This window comes from Cervus canadensis, chromosome 11 (assembly GCF_019320065.1).
Source record: "Cervus canadensis isolate Bull #8, Minnesota chromosome 11, ASM1932006v1, whole genome shotgun sequence".
NCBI classification, from domain to species: domain Eukaryota; kingdom Metazoa; phylum Chordata; class Mammalia; order Artiodactyla; family Cervidae; genus Cervus; species Cervus canadensis.
Window position 1 is genome coordinate 40,095,340 of NC_057396.1, and position 27,027 is coordinate 40,122,366.

The following is a 27,027-nucleotide window of genomic DNA, read 5'->3' on the forward strand; positions in this document are numbered from 1 at the left end:
GGAGAAAATCTAGTTTACTTTTGGTTGGTAATGACTTACTAGATACAATATCAAAAGCACAAATCAAGAAAGAAATCACTGATAAGCTGGACTTCATTAAAATTAAAAAGTTCTAGTGAAAGACTGTCAAGAACAAGAACACAAGCCACCAACTGGGAGAAAATATTTGTAAAAGACATATCTGACAAAGTACTATCTTCCAAAGCATATAAAGAATTCTTGAAACTCAACAATAAGACAAAAAACTCGATTTTAAAATGGGCCAAAGACCTGAACAGATGCCTCATCAAAGAAGATATACAGATGGCAGATAAGTATTCAAAAAAATGCTCCATATCACATGTCCACCAGTGAAGTTGCTCAGTCGTGTCTGGCTCTTTGAGATCCCGTGGACTGTAGCCTACCAGGCTCCTCCATCCATGGAATTTTCCAGGGAAGAGTACGGGAGTAGGTTGCCATTTCCTTCTCCAGGGGATATGCCCAACCCAGGGATCAAACCCAGGTCTCCCACATTGCAGGCAGACGCTTTACCGTCTGAGCTACTAAGGAAGCCTGCTCTAGCATGTCCACAGGGAAATGCAAATTAAAAAAACAATGAGATACCACTGCACACCTATTAGAATGGCCAAAATTCAGAGCACTGACAACCCCAAATCTTGGTGTGGATGTGTAGCAACAGGAACTCCCATTCATTGCTGGTGAGAATGCAAAAACAGTATGGCCACTTTAGAAAACAGTTTGATAGTTCCCTATAAAACTAAACATACATACACTTACTATGTGATCTAGCAATTACACTTCAGTATTTATTATCTGCGACCCCATGGACTGTAGCCTGCCAGGCTCCTCTGTCCATGGAATTCTCCAGGCAAGAATACTGGAGTGGGTAGCCATTCCCTTCTCCAGGGTATCTTCCCAACCCAGGGATTGAACCAAGGTCTTCTGCACTGAGGGTGGGTTCTTTACAGTCTGAGCCACCAGGGAAGACCATTTAATATATAAGTTAGTTAAAATATTAGATCCTTATGAAAACTTTGCATATGGGTGTTTATAGCAGCTTTATTCATAATTGCCAAAACTTGGAAGCAATCAAGAAGTCCTCTAGTAGGCGAATGGACAGTAAACTGTGGTACATTCAATGGAATATTTTTAAAATTTATTTTATTGAAATATAGTTGATTTACAATGTTAATTTCTACTGTATAGCAAAGTGATTCAGATATATGTGTGTCTATATTAATATATACTTTTTCATATTCTTTTCTATTATGGTTTATCACAGGATATTGAATATAGTTCCTGCTGCTATACAGTAGAACCTTGTTGTTTATCTATTCTATATATATTAGTTTGCATCTGCTAATCCCCAAATCCCAATCCATTGTTCCCCCACCCTCCTCTCCCTTGGCGACAATAAGTCTGTTCTCTATGTCTGTGTGTCTGTTTCTGTTTCATGGATAAGTTCCTTTGTGTCATAGTTTAGATTCTACATATAAATGATATCAGACAGATAAATGGTATTCAGACAATGGAATTCTGTTCAGTGCTAAAAACAAATGAGCTATCAAGTGAAAAATATGTGGAGGAGCCTTAAATGAATATTACTAATTGAAAGAAGCCAATTTGAAAAAGCTGTATGCTGTATGATTCCAAGTATACAACATTCTGGAAAAGGAAAAACTATGAAGTAAAACAAAAAATCAGGTATTGTCAGGTACTGGAGGGAGGGAGGAATGAATAGGTGTAACAGACTCTTTAGAGCAGTGAAACTATTCCGTATGATGCTATCATGGTGGATATGTATCATTATACATTTGTCAAGTTGCATAGAATGTATAACACAAGAGTGAACCCTGGGGACTTCCCTGGTGGTCCAGTGGCTAAGATTCTGCCCATGCTTCCAATGCAGGGGGCCCGGGTTCGATCCCTAGACAGGGAACTAGGTCCTACATGCAGCAACTAAAAAAAGTACCGTATGCCACAACTAAGACCTAGCACAGCCAAATAAACAAATATTTTTTTTAAAAGGGTGAGCCTTAATGTAAACTATGGGCTCTGAGTGATAATGATGTGTCAATATTATCAATTGTAACACATGTATCACTGTGGGGCTGGCATTCTAGTAATGGAGGAGGATGTACATATATAAGAGCAGGGGGTATATGGGAACTGTACTTGATGCTCAGTTTTGCTGTGCATCTAAAATTGCTCTGAAAAAGGTTATTTAGAAGGAAAAAATTTTAATAGATATACAGTAAAATGCAGGTTCATATTGACCTTCCTGGTTAGCATCTTTAATCTCTATTTTAAAAATACTGACAATATTTTCACATTATGAGATTATTACTTAAAGATATTTTCCATAAGCAATTTTGATATAAAATTAAATAACCCAGGTGAGTGGAGGAACATTCTTCTTGAAAAGAATTTGTTACAAGAGTCCAATTTTGTAAGCAAACTTCCTATTTAGTATTGTTGCATGTTGTCATATCTACATATTAGGTAGAGAAAATCGCTAAACCAGCCTGAGCAGTTCTGTTTAACTGTAAACTATTTTGCATGTTGTTACTAAATGATCACATATAAATCAGGTTAAGTCTAACTCAGCCCCAAATACAGAATCTTGGCAACAAAATTCAGGTAAGAGACTTCTCCAGAGTGGCCCATGGGAGAGAATAAGAACATGGTTTTTAAGAAAATCCCTAGGCACAGTTGAAAAATGATGATTATTTTCAGCTGATTATACCATTAACAAATATGCTTTAACAAATATGCTTCTGTGGTGAATGATTCAGTTTTACTGTTGATTAAATCATCTGGAGGAGTAGAAAGGATTTAGGGGTTTGAAAGTCAGGAGACCTAGGTTCTGACCTCTGATCTCATAACTGCAACAATCTATGGGGGATTGGATGAGAAGCTTTCCTAAGGTTTCTCCATCCCTAACATTCCATTATTCATAATTCCATAATTCATAATGTGCAGTAGTAGCTTTTTGTTTTCTACATGCTAGATATTTATAATGTATCAGAAAGTTGAAACTTTAATGCTAAGCAGAGCAATCCAGAATTTCATAGGATTTTATCATTAAGACCTTACCCTTTATTTCCCAGAACAGCTCTAGGTCAGAAACCTGAGACTTTCACTGAAAAGATAGGTGCATTTGTTTTTAGCTAGGTGTATATTTGGCTTCAGAGTCCCAGCACTTAACAGCTTGTGTTGTTCTCTCTCTCCTTTCTAAGACTTTTTTTTTTTTTAATGTGGACTATTTTCAAAGTCTTTATTGAATTTGTTACAATATTGCTTCTGTTTTATGTTTCGGTTTTTTTTTTTTTGGTCCTGAGGCATGTGGGATCTTACCTCCTGGACCAGGGATCAAACCCCCACCCCCTACATCTGAAGGCAAAGTCTTAACCACTGGACCACCAGGAAGTCCCTATGTTACACTCTTTTAAAAACTTTACTCAGTTTCTACAAATGTATCCAGTTTCCACTAGCCTTCCTATCTTGATCCTCACTGCTGCATTTTTCATTCTATCACTGTTGTGGTTAAATTTTCTTCTTTGAATAAAAGACAAATGCTACTACATTAATTGGTAAATCTTTTGGAAATGCTCAATAGAAAAAGTTCCTCCCTCAGTGTGTCTCCAAAGATACCAAGCTCATTTCCCAAGAATTCTGCAAGGTCTTGTTAAAAATCTAGAAAGTTTATTTCCTTGGATATGTTCCTGTGTCTCCTAGTTTATAGTCTATGGGAACTTGAATAGAATTTGTCCTGCTGTGGTGTGAAATCTTAATTATGTTGAACTGGTTCATAGTGCTTTTAAGGTCTATGGTATCCTTCTACTTTCCTGTCCATTCATTCTACTAATATTTGAGAGTTTGCTATTGAAATTCCAACTAAAAATCTTAATTTATCTACTTAAAAAATAATTGTGATGTATAACAGAACTATATGTAAGTTTGTTCTGTATTTTCTGTCTCCTGTAAATGCATTATCATACTTAAAGAAAAAAACCTAGAGATTTTTAACTACTTGTGGCATATACAAACTACTCAGATTTCATCTGGATCAAGGCCTAAGATGTTATGAAAATTGTCAGTCAAGATGACTATACCCAAAGAATTCTTGTGAATTAGCTTTGATGACAGCTGTTCTACTTTCCGGTACCCTATTGCAGCAGTTCTGGCATGTTAGCTACAGGCAGAAAGAAGGTTCTGATGTTCTCAGGAATGTCGAAACGGGGGCTCCACACACACTGTGCCATAATTTCATAGTTTCTGCCATGCACATTTTTTAAAATCTCTTACCCTCTAGAATTCCTAGCTCAGGAATTTCCTAACTCTTTTTCTCTCAGCAACTTTTTCTTTTTGACAGGATCCTGGCTAGTTTGTAATCCAGAAATTTTTATTGTATATTAGTTATTTTAGGCCATTGGATCAGTAATTCAGCATCTTTCATTTTCTGTTCCTCTGTTTTGCTTTTTATTTGGACCTATGGCACTTATCTCATTCCTTCACCCCCATCCCTCTATTAGGAAGAGCTTTTCCTGACATTTATTCCTTTTCCAGCCTGTTTCACCATAACTTATTAAACTCTCCCCACCGCTCACACTCCCCACCCCTCATCCCCCAACCCCCATCCCTTCTTGCCCTTTCTGGTTCCAGAGTCATTTGTCTGTTCAGTAGCCGTACATGATAGGTTTTTTCACAAGAATTATAATATACTGTATTGCACTTGAATTCTGGTGCTGAGAGACTGCTCCTGTCATTACATAGTGCAGCCTGCAGAGTTTCATTATACTCAGGTAGAGAAACAAGTGCCAGTGTTACCTACTCTTGCCCATAAACATTAGGGCTGATTTTTTTTTTTTAGGAGAAAGAAAGCCAGATTTCCTTCTTTTCTGAAAGCCACAGTTAAATTTCATGTGGCTTTTCGTTTTCCACTTTGGGTACATTCTTCATCTCTCAACAAATGTGCTTCAGACAAACTTGCCAAAGGACACACAGCTAAGAAGATGCAGAGCCAAGACTGAACTTGAGAAAGTTAATGACTGAAAGAAAAATGCTCTTTTTCAGCACTTCCCTGATTTCGAATCAACTAAAGTGTAATGTCTCTGTGAAATCTGTTGTGACCACATTACTACAGTTAAAGGTAAAAAGTAATGGTAGTGTAATAAATGAGCTGGATACAGATCTATTCAGAAAGAGGGAATGTGTTGATATGGGACCTTTTGGAATATAATACTTTAAGTTCCATGAAAAAAAAGCCTAAATAGAGTTCACTTTACTCAATATGTTTGAAGTTCTAAGTAAATATGTAAACGGATTATGTTACAAATGTGTTAGGGGAGTTTCTCATTTAGGCAATCTTACAGTGAATATTTAAGAGCAAACCATTCCTTATTTCGATTTTCAGTTTTGCCTCTGGCATACCAGGTATCATTTAAGAAGGCTATGCCTGTGAGGTTGCATGATCATTAACTAGTTTGTAATTTCTCCAACATGTATTTGAATACTGTGGTGCATCATTGTTTCCCAAATGTTAGTATTTGCATACACTTTCACAATCTTCATTACATTGCTGCTATACAGCACCTGTATTGCTGTTTACTTACTTTTTTTCTGTGAATTGGTTCACATTTTTAACTCAAGTAGATTAATTTTTAAAAGAGACTTTGTCTCACTACTGTAAATGTGAAATCAGCATAATTCACAATAAATAGAAATTAATAGTAAAATATTATTAGATTCTAGCTAGATACTATTCCTGTTGAAGGCTTCCATCTGAGGAGGATTAGAAAGCATTTTAATAGTGTGAAAGACACGTTCTCACCAGACTAGAGATATAACCTTGCAATCATAAGGATTGACAGAGAATTGAAAGGAAATAACTTTCTCACAAGGCAAGTCAATGTTATTTCAGGCTGTTTCTGTGTACCGTCAAAAATCCTCTTACTACCCACAAAATACTGTAACCCCATCAAGTTTTCAGAATGAACTCAAAAACTATTCATGAAAGCAGGAAAATCTCTGATCTCTGAGAAAGTCGATATCTGCTCTCTTTTGATCTGGCCAAATTCATAAACTTGGTTCTGTTTCCAGGCTAAAGAGGAAATGATGGACAATAGAAGCTACTCTAACATGCCAGATAAACTGCCTGTCTTCAGTGATTCCTCCCACTTGCCACTGACCAGGTCCTTCTATCTGGACCCCATGGTCACGTTCCACGTCTACCCAGAAGGCCCAGTGCCATCCCCTTACTCGGAAAACTTGCCATTGCTGCCTTTTTCCAGTGACTCCCTGATTATGGAAAATTATGGTGAACCCTGTGCCTTCTCCTTCCCAATGCCTTATCCAAATTACAGAAGGTGTGACTATGCCTACGGGCCAGCCTTTATCCGGAAAAGGAATGAGCGGGAAAGGCAGCGGGTGAAATGTGTCAATGAAGGCTATGCCCAGCTCCGACATCATCTGCCAGAGGAATACTTAGAGAAACGCCTCAGCAAAGTGGAAACCCTCAGAGCTGCCATCAAGTACATTAATTACCTCCAGTCCCTGCTGTACCCTGATGAGGCTGAGACCAAGAATAATCCCAGGAAAGGTTCCTCCATAATGGCAACCACCACCCGCCACTCTGACTCCATTTTTAGAATCATTTGATTCCATGTTTCCAAATAGAAACACTTTCACAAAATGTGGTCCCCTACATTATTCAGTAGTTTCCTTAATGTCATTTTTGTGTGGGCAGATAATAGTTCAAATGCTAACAGATGCTGGATATGTTTTACTTGGATTTCAGATGTACTAAACATTATCTTATGTAGACTGAGAAAATGCTTCTTAAGCTTTGGTGATTTCTTTCAAGAACATTAGGGAATCAGGAGTCCTAAAAATTCTCTATGCCTCTCAACTTGCCCTTCTCCCACACTTGGCCAGAGTCTCAGGTGTGAGAAACTCACAAAAGTAATGTAAAGGATGATTAATGCCTAGTCAATGCCTCTACTGCACTTTGCAGATGTTTCATGCTAAGCAGCACAATGAACCTTTCTTGATTTGTCAAAATTTGGTGAGTTTTATTACTTGGAGTTAGCAAGAAATTTACACCTTACCCATAACATGATGGGGAAGTATTTTGCGGCTAAAGCAAAAGTCATTAAAAAACCTTGTTGTCATTTGAAATTATTTCAGAATCATCTTTGTCCTGCATGCAGCAGACATCCTCTGGTAGCTTAGTGTAGGGCCTAAGCGGGCAGGCTCTGCAGTCATATTGCTCGGTTTACATTCTGACTTTGCTGCCTCTCCCTGTGTCTTTTCAGTTTTTCATCCACAGAATAAGAATAAGAGTAACAGCAACTACCCCATATGTTTATTATGAGGATCACCAGCACCTGACACATAATGTTTTTATAATCATTATTTTTAAAAATTATTATTATCCTTTTTTTGTCCATAGCATCATCATTCTTCAGGTTCTCTAGGCCAGATAATGTGGGAAGGACAGTGATCCCACCTGTCTTCGAGTCTTCCTTCAAAATGTCTATTTCTGTTCCCAAGATGAGCTTCAACGCTTCTGTCTTCCTTAATCCCCAGGTCCCATCTGTCACCAAGCCCGGGCAGGACTTCCGACACACTGTCACATCTTTTATGAAGTCTTTCCATCACAGCCATTACTTGTTCCTTTATTTTGCACACATATTTCCTTGCCATTCCCATCCTGCTATTTTGACTCCCCTTGCACACTTGTCTCTGTCTTCAGTAGACTGTGAGCTCCTTGAAGACAAGGACAAGTCTTAGTCAGTCCTGTATTTCCAGCACACAGAAAAGAGCTCACATCAGGTAGGTGTCAAGAAATATTTGGTGGTATTTTTTTTTTCTATTTCCATTCTGTCACATTGTGTCTGGATCACTGTTAACTCCCTGGCCTCTCAGGCTCTGTTCTCAACTGGTTCTATTTTCACTCTAATACTCTTTCTTAAAGTATTGTGCTGGCCAAAAGTTTGTCTGACTTTTTCCATACAATGCTACAGAAAAAACCAAATGAATTTTTTTGCCAACCTAATATTTCATGTCACTTCATTGCTCAAACCTCATGACAACTTCCTTTTGACTGTGACATTGTTGGACATTCATCTGCTTGATTTTCAAAGCTCCCACCAGTTTGGCCCCTTCCCGTTGATTTTCCCATGACACTCCATTCCCCCCTCTCCAAAAAGAAAATCACGTGTTGCAAATGCATCCTTCTCTCTTAGCTCTTGCTTCCTACCAAGATGGAATGGAATAATCTTTTTCCTTTCACCAGTGAAATCCCACCTATCTTATTCAGGAATCCTTCTCTCATAGCCAGAGATCTAACTAGTCTTTCTTAGACTCTAACTTTGTGTACCAAATCACTCAGCCTTTTGAGCAACAGTCATTCTCCTGGCTGCAAAGTTAAGCTCTGTGAGGGTAGACATCATTTAGGATGCTTTTGGCTGGGAGCAATACAAAAATCTAACAAAAATTGGTACAATCAAAAAAGGGAGGATTTCCCCGGTGGTCCAGAAGTTAAGACTTTGCACTCCCACTGCAAGGGGTACAGGTTCAGACAAGGTTCAACACTGTCACCGAGAATCTGTGTTCTTTAAATCTATCCTCTCTGGGAACAGCTTCAGTGTCCCAGAAAGACTGTCAGGAGCTCCCAGAACTATAAGCTTTCTTATTTATGTATAGGAGGAGAGATAAGTTCTATAACCAAGATTTCTAACAAAAGTCTTGAGATTCATGCTGACTGGAGAGGCAGGGGACATGCCGATGCCTTAGAGGACAGGGGATGGAATGTGCTGGTGGACACACATCAACGAGGGGGTACAGCCAGCCTCTCCCTACCACTCAGATTCACAACAGAAACAGGAACTGGTGGAAGGGGGGAATAGATGTGGTAGAGACACTCACAGATGTGCAAAATGGCTGTCAGATGCCTCAAATACCAGTCTCCTCTGGATGTTCAAATGAAAGCAGAATCTGGACTTCTGTTCCTTTGGTCCCCGGTGTCCACTCCCACCACCCTAAGTTATCACCACACACCTGCTTCTCAGCAGCCCTGTGTCCTTCAGACAAACGTGCTCACGCTTTTGGTTATTTCATTTTAAACTACAAATTCTATCTTAAGAGTCCTTAAGCCAACCAGTGGGTTCCCTCCACTCCAGCCTCCTGCCCACAGAGGAGGAAGGCAGATCAACAGCCTTAAGACTGTGGGGTTAGCCCCCTCCCTCCCAAGACTCTCCTAGATCCAGGAGGGCTTCCCACCGCCACTGACTCTTTAGCAGTGGAGAAGCTTAGCTTCTGGGAACTGATGCTACACTGGCCCTTCTCCTCAACACCACCTGTCAACACCACTCTCCAGAAAGGCGGTGAATAACCAACCCCCCACCCTCCCTTCCCGCCCATGCTGCCCAAGGCCCCAGTCTCCCCTCCGCACATGCTCAGTGCACTCCCTCTGGCCCAGCTGGCTGTATCCATGGCAACCTGCTTGGCAACCAGGAGTCGGTTGGGCTGAGGCCGTGAACTCCCAACTGTCGGAAGGGACCCAGGCTGAGGTGGAGGAGTCTGGTTGGGGCTGTGGTAAGTACTCTTGGGGTCAGAACCGTGGGCTTGGGCAGGAGCACACCCAACAGGGCCGAGCTGGGCTGGGCCAGCCGAGTGTGATCTCGGGCCCTGGGTGGCAGCTGTCGCCTCTGAGCACATCTACGGAGGCTACCGCCCTGGGCTCTCAGCTCGGTCGAGTCAATCCTCCAGGTGACCAGGTTAGGAGGGAAGTCTGTGGTTTGGGTTAGGGGTCAGTTTGTCATCAAGGGCTGGGATCTGTAAAAGGAAGTATGGTTTTAAACCCCCGAAGTCCCTACAACTGGGGTGGAGGTGGGGGGTGGTGGTTAAAAAAACTAATGTATATTGATTGAGCTACTTAAAGATGCCAGGTGCTTTCCACAGATCGTCTCCAGGGCGTTAACTGACGCACCCAGGTGAAGTGAGCACGCAGCCAGCAGGCGGTGGACTGCCAGCTGGGTTTCTGGGAAATCACAGCTCTTGCTCTTTCAACCCCTCCCCTATTTCCTGAGCGGAGTCTCCCCGGGCAGGTGATGATTCTGGGGACACCCTGCGCGTGGTGGGAGCGGGTGGGGCCGCGGAGAGGCCGCAAACCACAGAGCTGAGCGCAGCCGCGAGCCAGGCGCCCTCTGCTGGGCTGTGGGCTGCAGCTCAGGTAATAGAGCCGCTGGTTCTCAGGTATTTTCACTGAGGTCTATGGACTCCTCCGCGGGGCCTGGGACGCCTTTGCCCAAATACTGCAGCGTGGCCACGACCCTGAAGGCCCCTGCCTGGGCCGGCACCGCTCCTCCCTGGGACCTCACCTTCACCTGCCCCCTCGCCTGCCGAGCACCCTGGCTGACCCGGCACAGCCTCCTCACCAGGTACCCATCTGTGCTTCTTTTTTCCTCTCTGTTCTTGGCTCAAGATGGTGGGAGACATAATGGCCCAGGAGAGAGAAGACTTGCTTCCTGGGAAGGCCGAAAAGGTCCCTTACCCGTGTGCGCTGAGTTCCTTGGGTTATTATAATCGCCCCAACTGTACTCACGATAAATAAATAAATACAAAGAGACTTGCCTGGCGGTGCAGTGTTTAGGCATCCAGGATTCCACTGCAGGGAACACGGGTTCGATCCGTGATTAGGAAACTAAGATCCTGCATGCCTCCATGTGCAGCCAAAATATAAATAAATAAAAATAAACTCTACCCCCAGCGACAAGGGTTGACATGGCTTTTGTCCCACTTTGTAGCAGAGGGGCTGATGTCAGAGTTGGCATGTGTGGGAGAAGGCAGGCATCACCAGTTATCAAACTTCTGGCTCATTTTATCATCTTCTCTGAGACTTGCCCTGGCCCTATATGAGGAATTAGGTGAGGTGAGGTGACCAGATCCCTCCTCAGGTTCCCCCAGTTGTCCTAGCTTTTTGTGAATGGTACCCAAAGTTAGCTGTCTACAGTGAGAATACAAGAGGAGAAGGGAACCTCAGCTGATAAGCACATACAAATTGTGCAAGTCCCATGCTATTCAAGTCAGTCTGCCCAGGCTTGAACCTTACAGCCCCCTTTCTTGTTTCACCCATGTGGACCATTTCCCTTCAAAGCCAGAGTTTAAACAGTCCTGTATCCTGGCTTGCCCACAAAAAATAAACACTTTTTTTTTTTCCTGGAAAACTGAAACCTGATTCAACAATTCCCTGTGGCTTGGTTTTGTCTACCAGAGTCCCCAGAACCAGCTTCTCCTTTTCTCTGTCCGTCAGCCTCTTACTCAGCCCTGTGCTTCCCCTGCTCAGATACTTCTTCCTCTCTTCCGACTCTATGGTGCTCAGCCTCCTTGTAGTTTTGCTCCATTGTCATCACCATCTAAGCCTCCAAACCTCCTCCTGGAATCCCACACACCGCCTCAGGATTTCCCTTCCTGGAAGAAGGCTTTCCTGGCCTGCTATCTAGTTTCAGAACCAGTGAATCTGGCCATCCCGTTATGTATCAAGGCTAATCCCATTCTGATTACCTTAAAACAGTTCCCAGGCCTTAAACAGCGATTCCCTTCACTCTCCTCTCCTTCTTTCTCTCCCAACAATTTACCTTATCTTACCGGAAGTCACAGATTGCCACTCTTTACAGGGTCTCCTGTTCCATATCACCTTAACTGTCATGTTCACCCCATGGTTCTGCTCAGACCTAACTTTGAAATGTGTTTCTTGATGGTTTTAGGGCTCGCTTTTCTCTACTTCCCTAATTCCATTTGCTTTTCCCCAGATACGCATCTTACTACCCGTGTCTCCACATTACTGACCCAGCATGGCAGGGGCCTGGCTGGCTGGGAAGAGTTGGAGAGGCTGCTGACACATGGGTCCTGGCAAGAAGGGAACCAGATGGCTTTTATTACAGGGCTCAGATAAAGGCTGCTCCAGAGGCAAGTCCCTCAGTCCCATGTCTCCCTGTATGTTCCTCTGGGTGGCCCTGTCGTACCTGATATGCCTCAGCTGTTCAGTTTCTTAAATAAGCACAGATCTTCCATGGCCAGGATGTGGAAGTGAAAATGTAATGTCAGTGAGCGCATCAGTTTGCTAGGGCTGCATGACAAAGTGGCACAAACTGAGTGGCTTTAACAATAGAAATTGTTTCTTTCAGTTCTGGAGAGAACCAGGTGTGGTGATTCTGAGGGCTCTGGGGGAAGATCTGTTCCAGGTACCTCTCCCAGCTTCTGGTGGTTTGCTGGCAATCTTTGATGCCCCTTGGCTTGTAGAAGCATCCCCCCGCACTTGGTCTTCTTCTTCACTCGCTGTTCTCCCTGAGCTCATGTCTGTGTTCAAATTTCCCCTCTTTATAAGGACACCAGTCATTGGATTAGGGGCCCACTCTATTTAATCATACTCAGTGTGACTTTGTCTTAAGTCATTAAGACTTAAGTGTGACACATTTTGAGGTCCTAGGGGCTCGGACATGAACATGAATTTTGGGGGGACATAATTCAACCCGTAACAGTGAAGAAAATGTACAGTAGAAGCACTTTGTTCAGGAAGATTCGGTGTGTGGAGTTAGGAGCACCAGCCTAAGGGAAAGAGGAACCTCACGTGCACCTGTGTCCTTCCTCATGGGGGCACGGTCCCTGTGTGCTGGGGCCAGGCCTGGGCTTTACTTTGGTGATTGCTTGCTTCACTGGGACTTTTCTCTTTCTTTTCAGAGTCAGACTTTGTGAATGTGGGTCCATAGAGGGAAAACTAGTGTGATTTATAAAAAAGTATATATTATAGAATTTCCAATCAAAAGTCATTTTGTCATTTTCCAGTCACTAATATGTGATTTCAAATGAAATATCAGCAGGAGTTTGCTCAAATATAGCTGTCTGGTGACTAGATAAAAGTTAATTTGTAACCACACTTTATCTCTCTTCAAAAATCATACTGAGTCCTCCAAACAGCTTGTTCTTTTAATTAGCTCAGGATTCCTCCTGCCCTCCCTGTCAGGCGGTTCATTCCTTCCTTGGCCCCACCTCCCGTCATGGACATGCAGGCAGTGCACAGGGCTGCCCCGGGAGCAGCCATAGCTGTCCTTGCCTGACAGGGCCTGTGGGTGATACCCCACCCCCTGGCCGGTCCAGGCCACAGGGACAACATTACCTGGGAGGGCTGGGAGAAGAGGGGTGCTTTGGGGAAAGATGGAGAGGACCCAGTTTACTCCTATGAATTGCAGACCAAAAATAAAGATAGGAGAAAAGAAAAACAGGAAAAGAAAGGGCACAGGAACAGAAAGGCAGGAAGTGATAAACAAGAGCTGCCACAGCAAGAAGCAGAGGGAGAGCCTCTGCTTCATAGCCGGCCTGTCCCTGCCGTAATGGGCTCCAGCAGCACCTGGCCTGGCCCCTTCCCTAGCTGGCCCCTGCTGTGTGGGAGGGAGACCCTCAGCCTGGCTCTGGGCGATGTAGGGAAACATGAGGCTCCCTGTAGTACTTCCTAAGTCCAGGTATTATTCTGAATATTTTCCTTCCCACAGTTGGAGAGGCAGGGGGTCCTGCTGGTGGAATTTGAGGCTCCCCTTGTCACAGGCCCAGAGCTGCCAGCCCAGCGGCAGAGCGTGGTCTTTGAGGAAGATGTCATTCAGTTCTCGCCAACCATGGAATACTCACTGCAACCTGGGGACAAGGTGCTGGCACCCTGGGGCCCTGACCAACAACGCTATGGCCCTGGCACTGTTCTCTTGGGCTTGGAGGCAAGAGACCCCCAGAGAGGTAAGGGAGCTGCTCTGGGGCTCCCCAGGAGCCAGGCTGGTGATCAGGCTGAGGAAAGAGCAAAGCGGGTGTCTCTACAGCTTAGGGGTCTTAGGGGCTTGAGGAAATCCTTACCCTTTCACTTGCAGCTTCATCCCGAGGGTAGCCACAGATAGACAAATCATATTTTTCTGATTATAAAATATTTTTTATCAGGGCAAAATCACCCAAGGCTACTATGTCTATGTTGGTTACCTGACCTATGGTGTGGTGAGGTTATCCAGAGGTCACACCTGTACTCATGACTGGTCCCCCACCATGTCATTCCGGGAAGGATACAGTGCCCCTTGTATGGGGCCGGCCAGGCAGCATCGTAATTCAGAGAACCACAGAGGAGGCTCCTCCTCCCCTCCCCCTACCTGAGGAGGCATTTTGGTTTTGATGAGAAAACTGAGACATGGAGGCACAGGATGGGGAGGTAAACACGGGGCAGGTGAGGAACGTCCCTGGCGGGCTTTTCAGGGAGACTTGCGCCTGAGACAGCAGGCAAAGCTGAGGGGCTCTCCTGAGGCTTTGCTTCTGGGGAGAAGAGAACCCTTACCCTTGATGTGGAGGAGGCGGTTGTAACAAAATGTTGCCCTTCTCTGTTACATAGCATCCCCCAAAGAAGAAGAAATTACTGTTCACTTCTGGAATGGCAGGACAGCGCCAGTGCCTCTCAGAGGGGTCCAGTGGGTGCCCCCGGCTGTCTGGAAGAAGGCTGTGGACGGGCTGCACAAGCCTTACACCAGGGAGTACCCCAGGCCCCTCGTCTGGGCCCCTTGCTGCTCTCTGGTGGGGCCGGTTGCTGGATTGGTCACCAGTGGGCTTCCTTGGAGCCCTCCATTCCTGTGTGCTCCCTGCTACCCACATGCCAGCTGTCAGCTGCTGGTCCAGGGCTGCCTCTGCTGCTGCCCCCTGGCTGGACCCACCTGGTGGCCTCTAATCAGGACCTCAGGGGTCGCAGCCAGAGAACCTCCAGAAACGGAGCTGAAGCCCACAGCCCAGCTTTTGCCCCTGGAGAGTCCTAAGGAGGAAGAAGTGGCAGTGCAGGCTGCCATGGCTGTTTCCTCCTCCTCCACCGCCTCTTCTGAAGACGAGGATTTGGAGAATGAGCTGGAGATGAGCCCCCCTCAGAGGCTGCTGGTGGACAGCACAGTCAACACGGACCCCATCCTTCTCGAGAAGTCTCCGAGGAAGCAGGGTGGCCTCTGCCAGCCAGAGTGGAGGTACTGGAGGAGAAACGGGCCTGAGCCGCACCCGGGGAAGCCAGGTAGGTCTTTTCCTAGGGTGGGGCTGAGGCCCCTGCCTCCCGTCCCCTCTGCAACCCCCTCCTTGCAGGGTGGGGGGGGCGGGTCCTCTCAGGAATCTGATACTTGTGTCTGCTGTGATGGAAACTGGAAGTAACATTGGGGGGTGTGGTCATTTGAAGGGAGGCTGTGATAAGAGGAAAGTAGTGGGCTTTATTGATTAAATGGAGACCTAACAAGAAAGGATGGGCCAATCTTGGTGCTAAGCTTTGCATCCCTATTTGACAACTGTACTTTCTTTTTTCACTAGTTTCACTGCCATTGTCCGCTTCTACCCTCCCCTCCTTCACTTTCCTTGGAGGCTGTGATTTTTCTCTACATGCGCAGTCAGAATGCCTCCATGTGTTGATTAGAGTCTTCAAGGCCCTGAGAACTCAGAAACTGGTCTTTAAACATGGGTCATCAGACCCTACTCTTCATGTGAGCCCCTGAGGAAGTCAGAGTGGGAAGAACCAGGCCCAGCCTTAATCATCTCACTCTACCAGGGAGAGGGGAGGCAGTGTCATTGTGAGCAATCTGCAGCCACCCCCGAACCTCTACCCAAGCAAAGACCCGTGTGACATGCCCTTGTAGGTTTAGGGAAGTGTATCACTGATAATGCCTCATGCCATGCAATTTAAATTCCCAGTGTGGCCCAGAAAGAGCAGATGCCTAAGGCAGCTGGCAGAGCTTTATGAAGGAGATGGCTTGCCCTAGCCAGCCCTAGACTAGATTCTTGGGGCCCTGGGATGACTAATTCACCTTTGGTGAACTAAATGAACATTCAACCTGGGGGAGGGATACTGAGGGTTAAGGAATACCACTGCTAAGGGTGTAAGGATCTGTAGACTGCCCACTCTGGGACTCACTGTGAGTCCCCATTTGAAGCCATTGCCCTATTTCCAGGATATCTGCTTAATCAGAACCTGTCAGCCCACAGGGATTTCAGTCTTGCTCCAGGCATAAGGACTTTATTAGTCTTCCATTTCAGGAAGCTGAGAAATTGTTTCTACAGTGAGAAACTTTCTTGGTGACTCCTCTGAATCCCTGGCCTTTGGGGTGGGCAGGGATAGACATATCAGTTGCTGATTTGTTTTTGTTTGGCTGTGTTGGGTCTTAGTTGTGGCATCCAGGGTCTTCATCGTGTCATGTAGGATCTTTCCTGGTGCAGCACATGGACTCTCTAGCTGTGGTACATGGTTTAGATGCCCTGCGGCATGTGGGATCTTAGTTCCCCAACCAGGGATTAAACCCGGATCCCCTGTATTGCAAGGAGAATTCTTAACCACTAGACCACCAGAGAAATCCCAACTGCTGTTGTATTTTATATGATGGTTCCTTCCTTAGGTTTCAAGGTGTGGGATCTTTCCCCCATGTCTGAGAGGGAATAACTAGAGGGACAGGAATCTAGCTGTGACCAGTGGAGCTTTTCCTCCACTCTCTAAGAGGACACTTTGTATAGAAAATGTCAAGATGGGGCAGGGAGAGCTTCCTGGACTTCTTTCCTCACAGTGAAAGGCCCTGGAAAAAGTGCTTGAAAACAGGTTTCTATAGGTGTGCCCTCCAACAAGTGATAATATAAAGAAAATAGTGCCCAAATCTAGAGTTTTCAAGTTAAATTCTCCGTAGCTTCCACTGCCTCCTGCTTCAGCACAGACTTAGAGAAAGAAAAGCTGTACCTATCCAACAGGGAGTAGCCTGTGGGGAGCAACTGAGATAGGATGAGGCCCTGCCTCATGGAGAGGCAGGCCAGTGGGGTAACCAGAGGGCCATGGTGCGCAGACCTGCCCTGGTTCGAGGCCTACGTTTCCATGGCTTGCTCCATGGCATTCTATCCAGACTGTTCCAAACCCAACTGAGTCCAGACCAATCTTTCCTGGCCCCAGTGTACACTGCTCTTAACTCCACCACTCAACCACCTACACCTACATTCAGCCTCTTCCCCCATTACTGTATTTAAACAGATCCTCTCTAAAGTACCCTGCATCCCCAAATAAATTCTAATAATTGGCCATAAAGAGAAATAGAGTATCTTCAGGTACTTGGCCTGGCTTTCCTCTAGGTTATTGGACCATTTGTTATGCTCCAGGCAAAGGTTAATTCTTGGAGTGGAACCATGGTATCAGTGAGCCTGCCCTCTGCCGAGTCCCACACCTGCACTCAAAGCTATAGAGAATAAGCCCGACCAGCCCTCATCCCAGACGGACGCTGTGCCTTACTAACCAGTGAGATGAAGTGTGTAAAAGGACATGTGTGCTGGGTTGGAAACCATGGCGAACACCAGAGGTTTTCTTCTCTCCCTTCCAGATCTTGTTCCCTTTTAAGAAAATGTGCTGCTTTGCTTCTCCTAATTGTGCTTGAGTGCCACCAAGAACTAACACTTGCCAGTCTGGTCTGAGGCTCTGCCCCCTAAGGATCCTCTTGTATGGGTCCCCCCTGCCTGCCACACTTTTGGCTCCTTTTAGTTACAGGCTGAGAGGTCACTGTCTGATCCTAACCTAACAAACCTGGGGGCAGGATTCCTGTCAGTAGACATGCTGCTCTCCTCCCTCGCTTATGACTGAAACAGGGTTCAGACAGTTAAAGGATTCTGTGATCCTTGATTTAGTCCTACCCAAGTCATCAAGACTAACCCCATCAACATGGTAGCATATTCAACTAACTGAATTTTGGGTTCAGGAATAAGACTTTGCAGCACCCAGAAAGATGAGAAGAGCAACAGACAGCAGAGAGAGAAACCTGCTGCAGCGGGGAGTCCCGGGGAGCTGGCCCTGGACGTCACTGGCATGAAGCCGCTGCAGATCCTGCCCAAGGAAGCCGAACGCAGAAAACTGAGTCAGGGTGCTGCTGCACATCAGGGGGGCCAGAACTCCCCCTAGACTAAAAGCCCCACGGATCAAGGTAAAGCAGAATGGCTGGAAAGGGGTTTCTGAAGGGCTCTTTCCATGGTTCTTTGATCTTTTGGAGTCAAACCCACAATTTTGCATATGATTTCAGAAGGCTTGCAGAACCCACAGATTTCATCACTGGCTTCTTGGGGGTACAAGGATCCCTGTTTAAGTGACCCCTCTACCTGAGGATGGTGGGTATGGGTCTGCTTTGCTAGGCCTTCTGTCCATGAGTCTGGTCCTCACTAGGAATGCTAAGACAGCTCTACTTAAAACTTTGTTTTCATCATATAAAATACTGGCCTCTTTTCTGAGGCAAAACTTACGTTCAAAACAAGGTGAAGTCCTAGGCAGTTAAACTGAGATGCAACAGTACTGTTGGTGTGCTAGCTTAAAGACGCTTAGGACACAGCAATGACTTCATAATTTTAAGGATCAAAAGTCACTGATTTTTAAAGTCAGCATAAGACTCTCAGTGTTTGTTTTTTTTCTCTTATAGGAAGCTAAAGAGTAGAGGTGGAGCTACAGAGTGGCTGACAAGGCACCCTTCAGCAGAAATGGCAGAGTCAGGGCCACAGATGACAGTCCAGTGAGCAGCAGCATCTTCACCTGTCCTGAGGGGCACAGGAGTGAGGTGCCCAGGGCTCCCTGCTAGGGGCCGGGTGAGACCTGCTTGAGGATGCCTCTTCCATAGAGGCTACAGAACATGGTTGGCCTGCTTTGGGCAAACGTGTCCACAGCCTCTCTGCTATCTTTTCATAAAGCCTCAATTGTACAAGAGTGACGTTTTGTTTCCCTTCTTAATGCCAATAAAAAGGAATTTTCTTCATTTCCAAATCTCTCCCTTTATTATCATAATTAACCTTTGCTTGGAAATCAAGCTGTAAAAACTATTCAGACAGCATCATTACATTATTACTTTCAGGCAGAAGAGGGTGAGGGGACTTTCAAGTTAAAATAGGCACTGAAAGAGTCACACTCCAGTTCCTAGGAAGGCTGACTCTCTACAGTCAGCACTAAAGGCAGGATTGATGTATACATATTAAGAATATACAGTAGCTTTATTCTTCTTGATACTTAGAAAAAGGTGATGTGATGCCTGTGATGGTCAACTTCATATGGGGAAGACCAAGTCCACACTTTGTCCCGAATCAACTGCTACCACATGAGTCTTTTTGGTCAAGTCATCTGCACCCACAGTGACGGAATAGGTCCCTGGATATACCTCTATGTAGAGGTCCTTAGAGATGTTCTCAGCCTGCAAGGAAAAGCAGATATTACCAGTTTAGAGGTTTTATGTCCTGGTGCTGTCAGGGCATCTTGTGTGTGATGCAGTGAGAGGCACTAACGAGGGAGATGGAGGTTACGCTTTCTACACCTGGCTTGGCCACGCAACAGGACTGCCATTCAGGCTGGTCTCACCCTCTCTCTATGCTTGTCTCCTTAATGCTAAAATTAGCTCACAAGAATGTATGTGAAAATGCTTCATGTTGCAGGAACATGAAGAATCATAAAAGGACACACTGGTTGGAGTATAAAGGTAAGAATCAGGTGGAGGGAAAGACTAATGACTATTGCTTTGGGGCTCGAAAGTAGGCAGTGGCACCTGTTAGCACAGATCAGCAGTAATGGCAAGGCACTGTGGGATGATGCAAAGCATTCTTTTTAGGTGTGCTTTGCTAAATTCATTATTAGAATGAAACATTTCTCCTAAAGCTGAGACTATGAATAGATCCCATTTTGTCATGCAGCAAGTCGGCCGGCTGGCTAACGTCCTCCCTTGGAGGGCTGGTTCTCCCATACAGATGGTCCCTGACTTACAACAGTCTGACTCATGTGTTTTTTTTTTTTTTTTAATTTTACCATAATGTGAATGTGATATGCATTCAGTAGAAACTGTACTTTCAATTTTGATCTTTTTGCAGGCTACTCTGATGCTGCGGCAGCAGTGAGCGATCTCCCAGTCAGCTGTGCAGTCTCGAGAGTAAACAACTGATAAACTTATAACCATTCTGTACCCACACAACCGGTCTCCTTTTCACCTTCAGTGCAGCATTTGATAAATTACATGAACTATTCAAAACTTCACTATAAAGTAGGTTTTGCATTAGATGATTTTGCCCAACTGCAGGGTATATAAGTGTTCTGTGCATGTTTAAGGCAGGCAAGGCGAAACTATGACTTTCAGTAGCTTAGGGATATTAAGTACACTTTCGATTTATGATATTTTCAACTTATGATGGATTTATCAGGATGTAAGTTGAAGAAGATCTAAAGTGCAAAACACAGGAAGCTGGAGTTAAGGAAAAGACTTATGTTTAGAGCTGAGCTGAGCACAAGCCATCCTGCAAGGACAGACTTCAGGCCTGGCTTGGAAGGGTCAGGGCAGATGTGCAGGCAGAGGAGAGGTCCCAGCTCAAATGGCTAAAGAGCAAAATCACAAACCAGAAAAGAACCTGTAATTAAGAGCCAAAGCTTCTCTCCCACAGCAGGGAGACCACTACATGCTTACTCAATGCTTAGAAGAAGCCACAGACAGAAGATGTCATTTCTATACCACTCCTGGGGATGGGGGACCAAACTACTGGCCAGTGAATTCTGCTGGGAGGACTACATGATAATATTTATACTTTTATGAAACTTCCTCTCTTCCCATCTTACAAATGAATTTGAAGCCAAGTGTTTCCAAAGATGCTTTATGCTATATCCTTTCATGCCCAGTTACTGCAAAACTGGAGGCTTATCATTTAAGTGATGTGAATGTGTATAAGGCCACAACTATTTATTGATCATCAACTATGAAAAGAAAAGGTTTCAGGAAATACAGCTATATTAGAATCGGCAGAAAGTCAAGGATGCTCTGCATAAAAAGGGGCAAGATTGGCATCTGTGATTTCAACACTGTGAATATCAGGAAAAAAAGCATTACCAACATCCAGCCAGTATTGGAGGCATCTAAGCCTAACAACTTGTACTAGAAGCAGAATAGTCTTAGTTGCTACTAACTCTAGTATATTCTGAATCCAGGCTAGGAGTACACTGTAGACCAACAAAAATTAAACTACTACTGCAACATACAGGGTTCCACTCCTCAGAATTCAGTCCTTCCAAGTTCCGGAAGATTCCCTGGGTTAATGAACTAATGAGTATTTTATCCTGAAAAACTCATCATTGTATGTTTTCACACAGAAACATTTGTGGAAAATAGGAACAAACTCCTTTCAATGTTTTGGAACCCGATCTAGCTGAATGTATATGTTTCAGAATTTCAGCCATGGTTTTCACTTCATAAGCAGGAGGGTCAGGCCCCTCCTGCTGCTTAAACAGATGGTGAAATTCCAGCAGGGCCCAGTGCCAGCCCAGCTGAGCTGTAGGAATGGAGTTATGAATGCTCTGCATTCTTTCCGACCACAACTATGAGTTGAGGCACAAACACTATCTCTGAAATTTCAAGGGAAGGAAGGATACCAAGAAAATATAATTTTACAGTCAACTAAAATGCTGCACACTTTCCCCAAGGGTAAAAATATCCCAACTTAAAAATAATATGGATCCAACACAAAGAACCCTGTTATAACCCGGTCAGCTGATTCATGGACAGCAGTGGTGGGGAAGCCCGGTGCCCTAGAAGTTCTGTACTCACAGACTGGGATGCCTTCAGCACACACTCTGACACCTGATGCATGCCTCCAACACTAAAGCCTGCGTCTTTTCTCTGAAGAGAGAGGTAGAAACACTGATGAGGGCCCAAACTTTGACTTCTGGATGGTAAAGAGAAATTTTTTCCTACTTAATGAAGAACTAATGATTGTACTGTCACTGTTTTCCAAGTTGTCACTAAGTTCTTAAGGTTTTTAGTGATTTCTGTGAAGTACTTTTAGTCAGATGTTTACCATCATTACCTTTTATCCTTACATGGGCTTTGGAGAAAGACAGACCTGAGTTTGAATCTTACACCTGCCATTTATTGAGAGGGACAGATTAATATCTCTTAAGTCTTGATTTCTAGGCTATAACCTGGGGATACTAGACTGTAGGAAAGATTTAAAGTGCAAAAGGGACTGACGTTTAACAGGCTTTCAGAAAATAGAATTCTCTTCTGTGCTTCTCCCAGCAGTGGGAGTACTAGAGAGGAAGAGACTGAACTGAGAAAGTCAATTTCCCTTAGAGTCATCAACTTACATTATATAGGAAGGGAGGGGAGGGATACAAATGACTCTTGCACACGTGTAAGCTCCCTTAGGGTCAGGTGCTCTTAAGGGGGCCTGGATCAGGTCAGAAATGGGAGCCCTGGATCCAGGCCCTGGTGCTGCCACTCGCACCCCAGGCCAGGGAAACGGGAGGGACTTCTGGCACACAGCCAGTCCTCGCTCATATCCCTGTGACCACTCTCCTATCCCTTCTCAAAACAGAGAGGTCAGGAATCCAACCTGTGGATTAGACTCTGGACTTAAGTTTGCTACCTTTGAGTGCAACTAGAGGACCTAAAAACAAAAACAAGAAAAACCAACTCTTCCCAGAAACAATAACAAAGGACTCCTGTTGAATCAGTTCAACAAGTAGAGTCTTTTAGACTTCCCAGAGTGACATGTGGTAAGACAGGGAATTCATAGTGAGAAGCCTTAACTGTTATCTTTAGGAAAAGGATGTTGTTAAGAGACCCCCTCCTTGCACTTCCTTTTTTGAAATTACCAAAGATATGATACTTATCACAACTTTATTTAAAAAACATTTTTTTTGGTAAAATACATGATGATTAAAAGTCTCTTTCATATCTCTAGATGTAGAAGAGGATATCTGAAGCATTTTTGTTAAGCCTGCTCAAGAATCCCTTGGCCCAGTACTGTCACTGAAGATCCTATAGTGGCATCAATCGTGTATTTTGGACAGAAACTCCTTATTTCATGTTCACTGCTGTAAATTCTCCAAAGAGAAACATTTCCATAAAGTGCTGTCATGTTGAGTCACCCAGCCACCCAATAACACAATCCAGCAGAAGCTCCAGGATGTAGGGCCTCCCAGTTTCGGAGGCTGAGGGCACAGCACAGCTGAGCATACATACCTGACCACTCCCTGCATCAGAGCACAGGTGTAGCTCCGATGTCCCTCTGTGATAGCGGTAGACGTGGGTTGCCCCTCCTTCCTCTGGTGCAGATGAGTAATATTTCTAGAGAAGTAACGTGGAAGACATTGGGTAACCAAAGAGTCTGGTCAGATTTTCAAAAAACACCCTGTTACTTGGACAAATTATGGTTAAGAAGAGAGGCAAGAGAGCAAAGGTAAATTACCTGCCCTCCCAAGAAGCCTCTTAAGTCATGTAACAAATCTTAGCCTGTGTAAAGTGACTGCAGAGAAGGAAACTGCAGTTGGCATTACTTTGCTGCCATCTGCTGCCTCTGCAGGGCAAGAACTCTGGCAACTCAAGCTGGGTAGGACCATGCTCTCTGCCAGGTTAAATAGTTTTCACAACATCCTCACTCTGATATCAATACACAAGCCATTTCATCTCTATTCATGACAAGTTCTGACAAACAGGTCCGTGTTTACTAAGTCTCAGGCAAGGCCAAGAGAAGAGAGAGGTGCATCTGTTGGCAATTTAGAAATACAACAGGAAATACAACCACTAGACAGTCGTTCTCCCCATGTGGAGGAGGGGAGGGAGTAATCTCTGATTTAGGCAAAATCATCCAAAGGATCAGAAAGCAGTTTTTTCCCTTGTCTACTTCCTTCCTCCCCCTCCAAGTTAACCTTAGACTTGCCCTTGATAGTGACTAATGTCGAGGACATCATAAGCTTGCCTGTTTGGAACAAAGGGTAGGGACAATGTTTAAGGCAAGAGACCAAAAAAATGAGAAGCTGGGAAAAGCGCATCAGGACATGAATCTAATGATGTAACTTAGGGGCTGCTTCAAAATTCTGAAAATGAACTCAGAACACTGTTCTTAATTCTATCTCTAGAGAGCCAAGGAGTTCTGAGGCTCCATTCTTTAATGGAGACTTGAACTGAAGCATGAACTGAAAACCAAAGTGAAGAATATCAATTTGCTAAACCTCAAACCAAAGACAAATATTATTCCTTTTACTGAACCATGAACCAAAGTGTTTAACTTCATCACTTTATAGTAGAGCCAAAGTTATGGATTTTTCTAAAACCATTTCACAGAATAAGAACATAAAAATACTCTCTGAACCGTATCTCATTGGTTGGAATCCTATTCTTGGAGTCGTAAGGATTTTATAAAAGATGTAGAAACATTATTTTTTTTTAATTTCAATATTCATTATGAAATTGAAAAGCAGGATAGAAACGAGGTATTTTCTTCCTTCTATCATAGAGACCAGCACCCTTACCACCCACATAAGAATCATAAAATGTTAGGCTGGACAAGACCACAGAGTCTGTTTTAAGTCCTAGAAGACACAGAGTACCTTCCACGCAGGTGATTTTCTTGAATGTTGGCTGGTCCACCTTCAACATTCCCTTAAAGTACTTAGAGATGACCTTAGTGTATGCTTTTGAGAAGAGTATCTTTACAACCTTTGTTCACTCATTTTAATGAATGGGACCGAAAATCTCACATAGGTCCTCTGTGCTACAGTTTATGGCAATTTTCTGGCGTTCATCTTTCAGTGGAAACTGAAGAAACAGACTAAAAGGGCTGGAAAGGACTTGAACATTGTCAATTTACCACAGGGAAGGTAAGGCTGAGAGAAACTAATTGGCCTAAGGCATTAGAGCCAGGAAGTGGCAGAATACAGGTCGGATTCCTGGGATGCCACCCCTGCCATTAAGCCACACTACCTCTGATGAGGGCACTGTGTCTGTGCCACAAAATCAGCTTTGTAGCCAACAAGTGATATGGACCCAAAGGGACGTACTTAAAAACTATGTTATCAGGGACTTGGAAAAGAGATTAAAATCTAATGGAGGGATTTTGTTTCAATTTTTGCTTTGAAAACAGACTCAGTTCCAATTTAGAGTGATTCTACAGATTAAAAAAAAATTTAGTTTAGTTCAAAGTTTTAAAAACTCCTTATGTTTGGTCTTACTCTGGAATTCAGTAAATAAGCACCCACATCCCCATCTAAAAACAATAGTGAGGGCTAAACTTTTCTGCCCTGTTCATTGCTGTAATCTCCTAACAGCTAAAGCTAGGCAGTCTGTATTTGTTGAATGAACTGTAAACTGGATTTATCGCCTGTTGTAAATCCTTGACTAATTACAACCTGCCCACGAAGGCAGGACCAGGTGAACAGACTGGGTGCAGATTCTTCCTAAATCCTACAAAAATCCAGTTTGTGATCCATCAGCAGGCAGATCAGAGGCATGCTTTGGCTTACACCAACTTACCCCACACTGACTTGACGTATAGTTCATGTATTCAGCCATTGTTCTGAAGGAAGCATTGAGGGACGGGTGTCTGTCTTCTCTCTATTTGAATAAACGGCAAATCACAGGTGAGATCTGTATTCCCTACTGGAGAAGGAAGTCATTTTGGAAATACCTTCCTTTTTACTTTTTGAAAGGCCTCTGCAAGTTTAAATTAGTAAAAGGATCTTACTGAGAAAGAATTCCAACTCTAAAAGGAATACACACAGATGCAATTTTTCCAGGACAAAGGTTTGTTGGCTCTCCTCGAGTATCAGATGATAGCCTCAAAGAATTGTGTTAAAAAGTAACCAACCAGGGCACTAGCGGTACCTAGCGGTGTCCTAAAGCTACCCACTAAGAATCTGTCAAATGTCAAGAGTTTTCAAGACCTTCCGGTTCACTGTCCTGATACACAGCAGCTTCCGCAAGCACAGGATCCCTCGGGTCCCAGCGTGTGGCGTGCCCTGGTTCTCAGCAAGCCGCTGCTGAGGGAATGAATGGGCTGGTCCACAGCACACCGGCCCTCACCTTTCCAGGGAGACGGCGCTGGGGGCTGGCTGCCGGCCCTCTTTCTCCGTAGTACCGCACCCGGGAAACGACCCCCACGCTGCCTTTGGGAAGCTCCACCGAAGGCCAGTCCACCGCCCTCCTCTTGGCCCGCTCCAGCACTTCCTGACCCAGCCTAGCCGAACGCTGCAGGGAACGTCGGTCCACCCCGTTCAGCGCCGCGGCCACCAAACAGCTCTCCATGTCTCCCTGTGAGGGAACATACACACAAACACGGGCGAGTCAGCGGAGCGCCGGACGCCGCTCCATTTCGGGGTCGGACCCAGAGCCTCGACCTCCCTGGCGACCACTGCCCTCGGCTCCGCCCAACGCGCTCTCCAGCCAGCGCCCTGTCAGGGCCTAAGGCGTGCGCTCTCACTCCCTCCATTTCCATGGCCCCCTCCCCTCGCTTCAGAGCCCTCACCCAGTCGGCCTCTCAAGGCGCATGCGCTCCGCGCACAGTCGGCGAGAGAGGACTGGTTCTGGAACACCCTGCGCCGGCGCAGCAGGCCATTGGCCGGTGGTGGTGAGGGGCGTGGCCGGTGCGGTGGAGTGTGCAGCTTGCGACCCACACGCCTTCTTGCAGCGTCTGCGAGCCGGTTGTGCGGTTAGGTGCTTGAATGCAGGGGGCGGGGTCTGGCGGCGGGCGAAGCGGGGGGACCGGTGGCGGAAGCTGTCTGTCCACCTTGCTGCAGGAGCCTCTGGGTCAGGACCTGGCCCTCAGAAACTGTCTCCACCGCTTAACGCGGGGAGAGTGTTAGTCGCTCTGTCGAGTCCCACTCTTTGCGACCCCATGGGCTGTAGCCCGCTATTCTCCTCCGTTCATGGAATTTTCCAGGCAAGAATCCTGGAGTGGTTGCCATCTCCAGGGGATCTTCCTGACCCAGGGATCGAACCCAAGTCTCCTGCATTGCAGGCAGACTGTTTACCGTCTGAGCCAAATACGTTCTAGCGGGGAACCTGATGTAAAGCCAGGTGGTCCCTTGTTGGGCTAATTGTGGGGAATAATATGCATGCCTCCAGGCACCTCGTAATGCCGTGTCTTGGGATATCGCTACTCTGAAACGTCGTTTGGTTGAGGTGATGACCAGGATAGGCCAAACAGTGCAGGTGCCACAGTGGCATT

At 45.1% G+C, this 27,027-nt stretch overlaps 3 protein-coding genes across 7 annotated transcripts; 2 read left to right on the top strand and 1 right to left on the bottom strand.

Moving 5' to 3' along the window:
* The first annotated feature begins 6,114 nt into the window (after nt 1-6,114).
* On the top strand, nt 6,115-6,660 carry ASCL3 (achaete-scute family bHLH transcription factor 3). Its single transcript, XM_043482330.1, has one exon. The coding sequence runs from the start codon at nt 6,115-6,117 to the stop codon at nt 6,658-6,660; it is 546 nt and encodes a 181-aa protein (XP_043338265.1).
* A 2,827-nt stretch (nt 6,661-9,487) lies between these two features.
* Nucleotides 9,488-18,815, top strand: C11H11orf16 (chromosome 11 C11orf16 homolog). 2 transcript variants are annotated; one of them, XM_043482321.1, is made up of 8 exons: nt 9,488-9,600; nt 9,967-10,112; nt 10,261-10,445; nt 11,817-11,973; nt 13,554-13,788; nt 14,423-15,079; nt 17,775-17,996; nt 18,483-18,815. In XM_043482321.1, exons 3-7 carry the CDS (start codon nt 10,279-10,281, stop codon nt 17,972-17,974), a joined length of 1,416 nt encoding a protein of 471 aa, XP_043338256.1. In that variant the 5' UTR covers nt 9,488-9,600; nt 9,967-10,112; nt 10,261-10,278; the 3' UTR covers nt 17,975-17,996; nt 18,483-18,815. The 2 variants fall into 2 exon arrangements, with proteins under 2 accessions (XP_043338256.1, XP_043338257.1); XM_043482322.1 differs by lacking the exon at nt 9,488-9,600 and adding an exon at nt 9,694-9,782.
* Nucleotides 18,809-26,478, bottom strand: AKIP1 (A-kinase interacting protein 1). 4 transcript variants are annotated; one of them, XM_043482324.1, is made up of 6 exons: nt 26,326-26,478; nt 25,884-26,111; nt 25,335-25,415; nt 23,046-23,150; nt 21,627-21,698; nt 18,809-19,241 (listed from the first exon to the last, which is right to left on the bottom strand). In XM_043482324.1, exons 2-6 carry the CDS (start codon nt 26,103-26,105, stop codon nt 19,098-19,100), a joined length of 624 nt encoding a protein of 207 aa, XP_043338259.1. In that variant the 5' UTR covers nt 26,106-26,111; nt 26,326-26,478; the 3' UTR covers nt 18,809-19,097. The 4 variants fall into 4 exon arrangements, with proteins under 4 accessions (XP_043338259.1, XP_043338261.1, XP_043338258.1 ...); XM_043482326.1 differs by lacking the exon at nt 21,627-21,698; XM_043482323.1 differs by lacking the exon at nt 26,326-26,478 and having other exon boundaries at nt 25,884-26,314.
* Between the last annotated feature and the right edge of the window lie 549 nt (nt 26,479-27,027).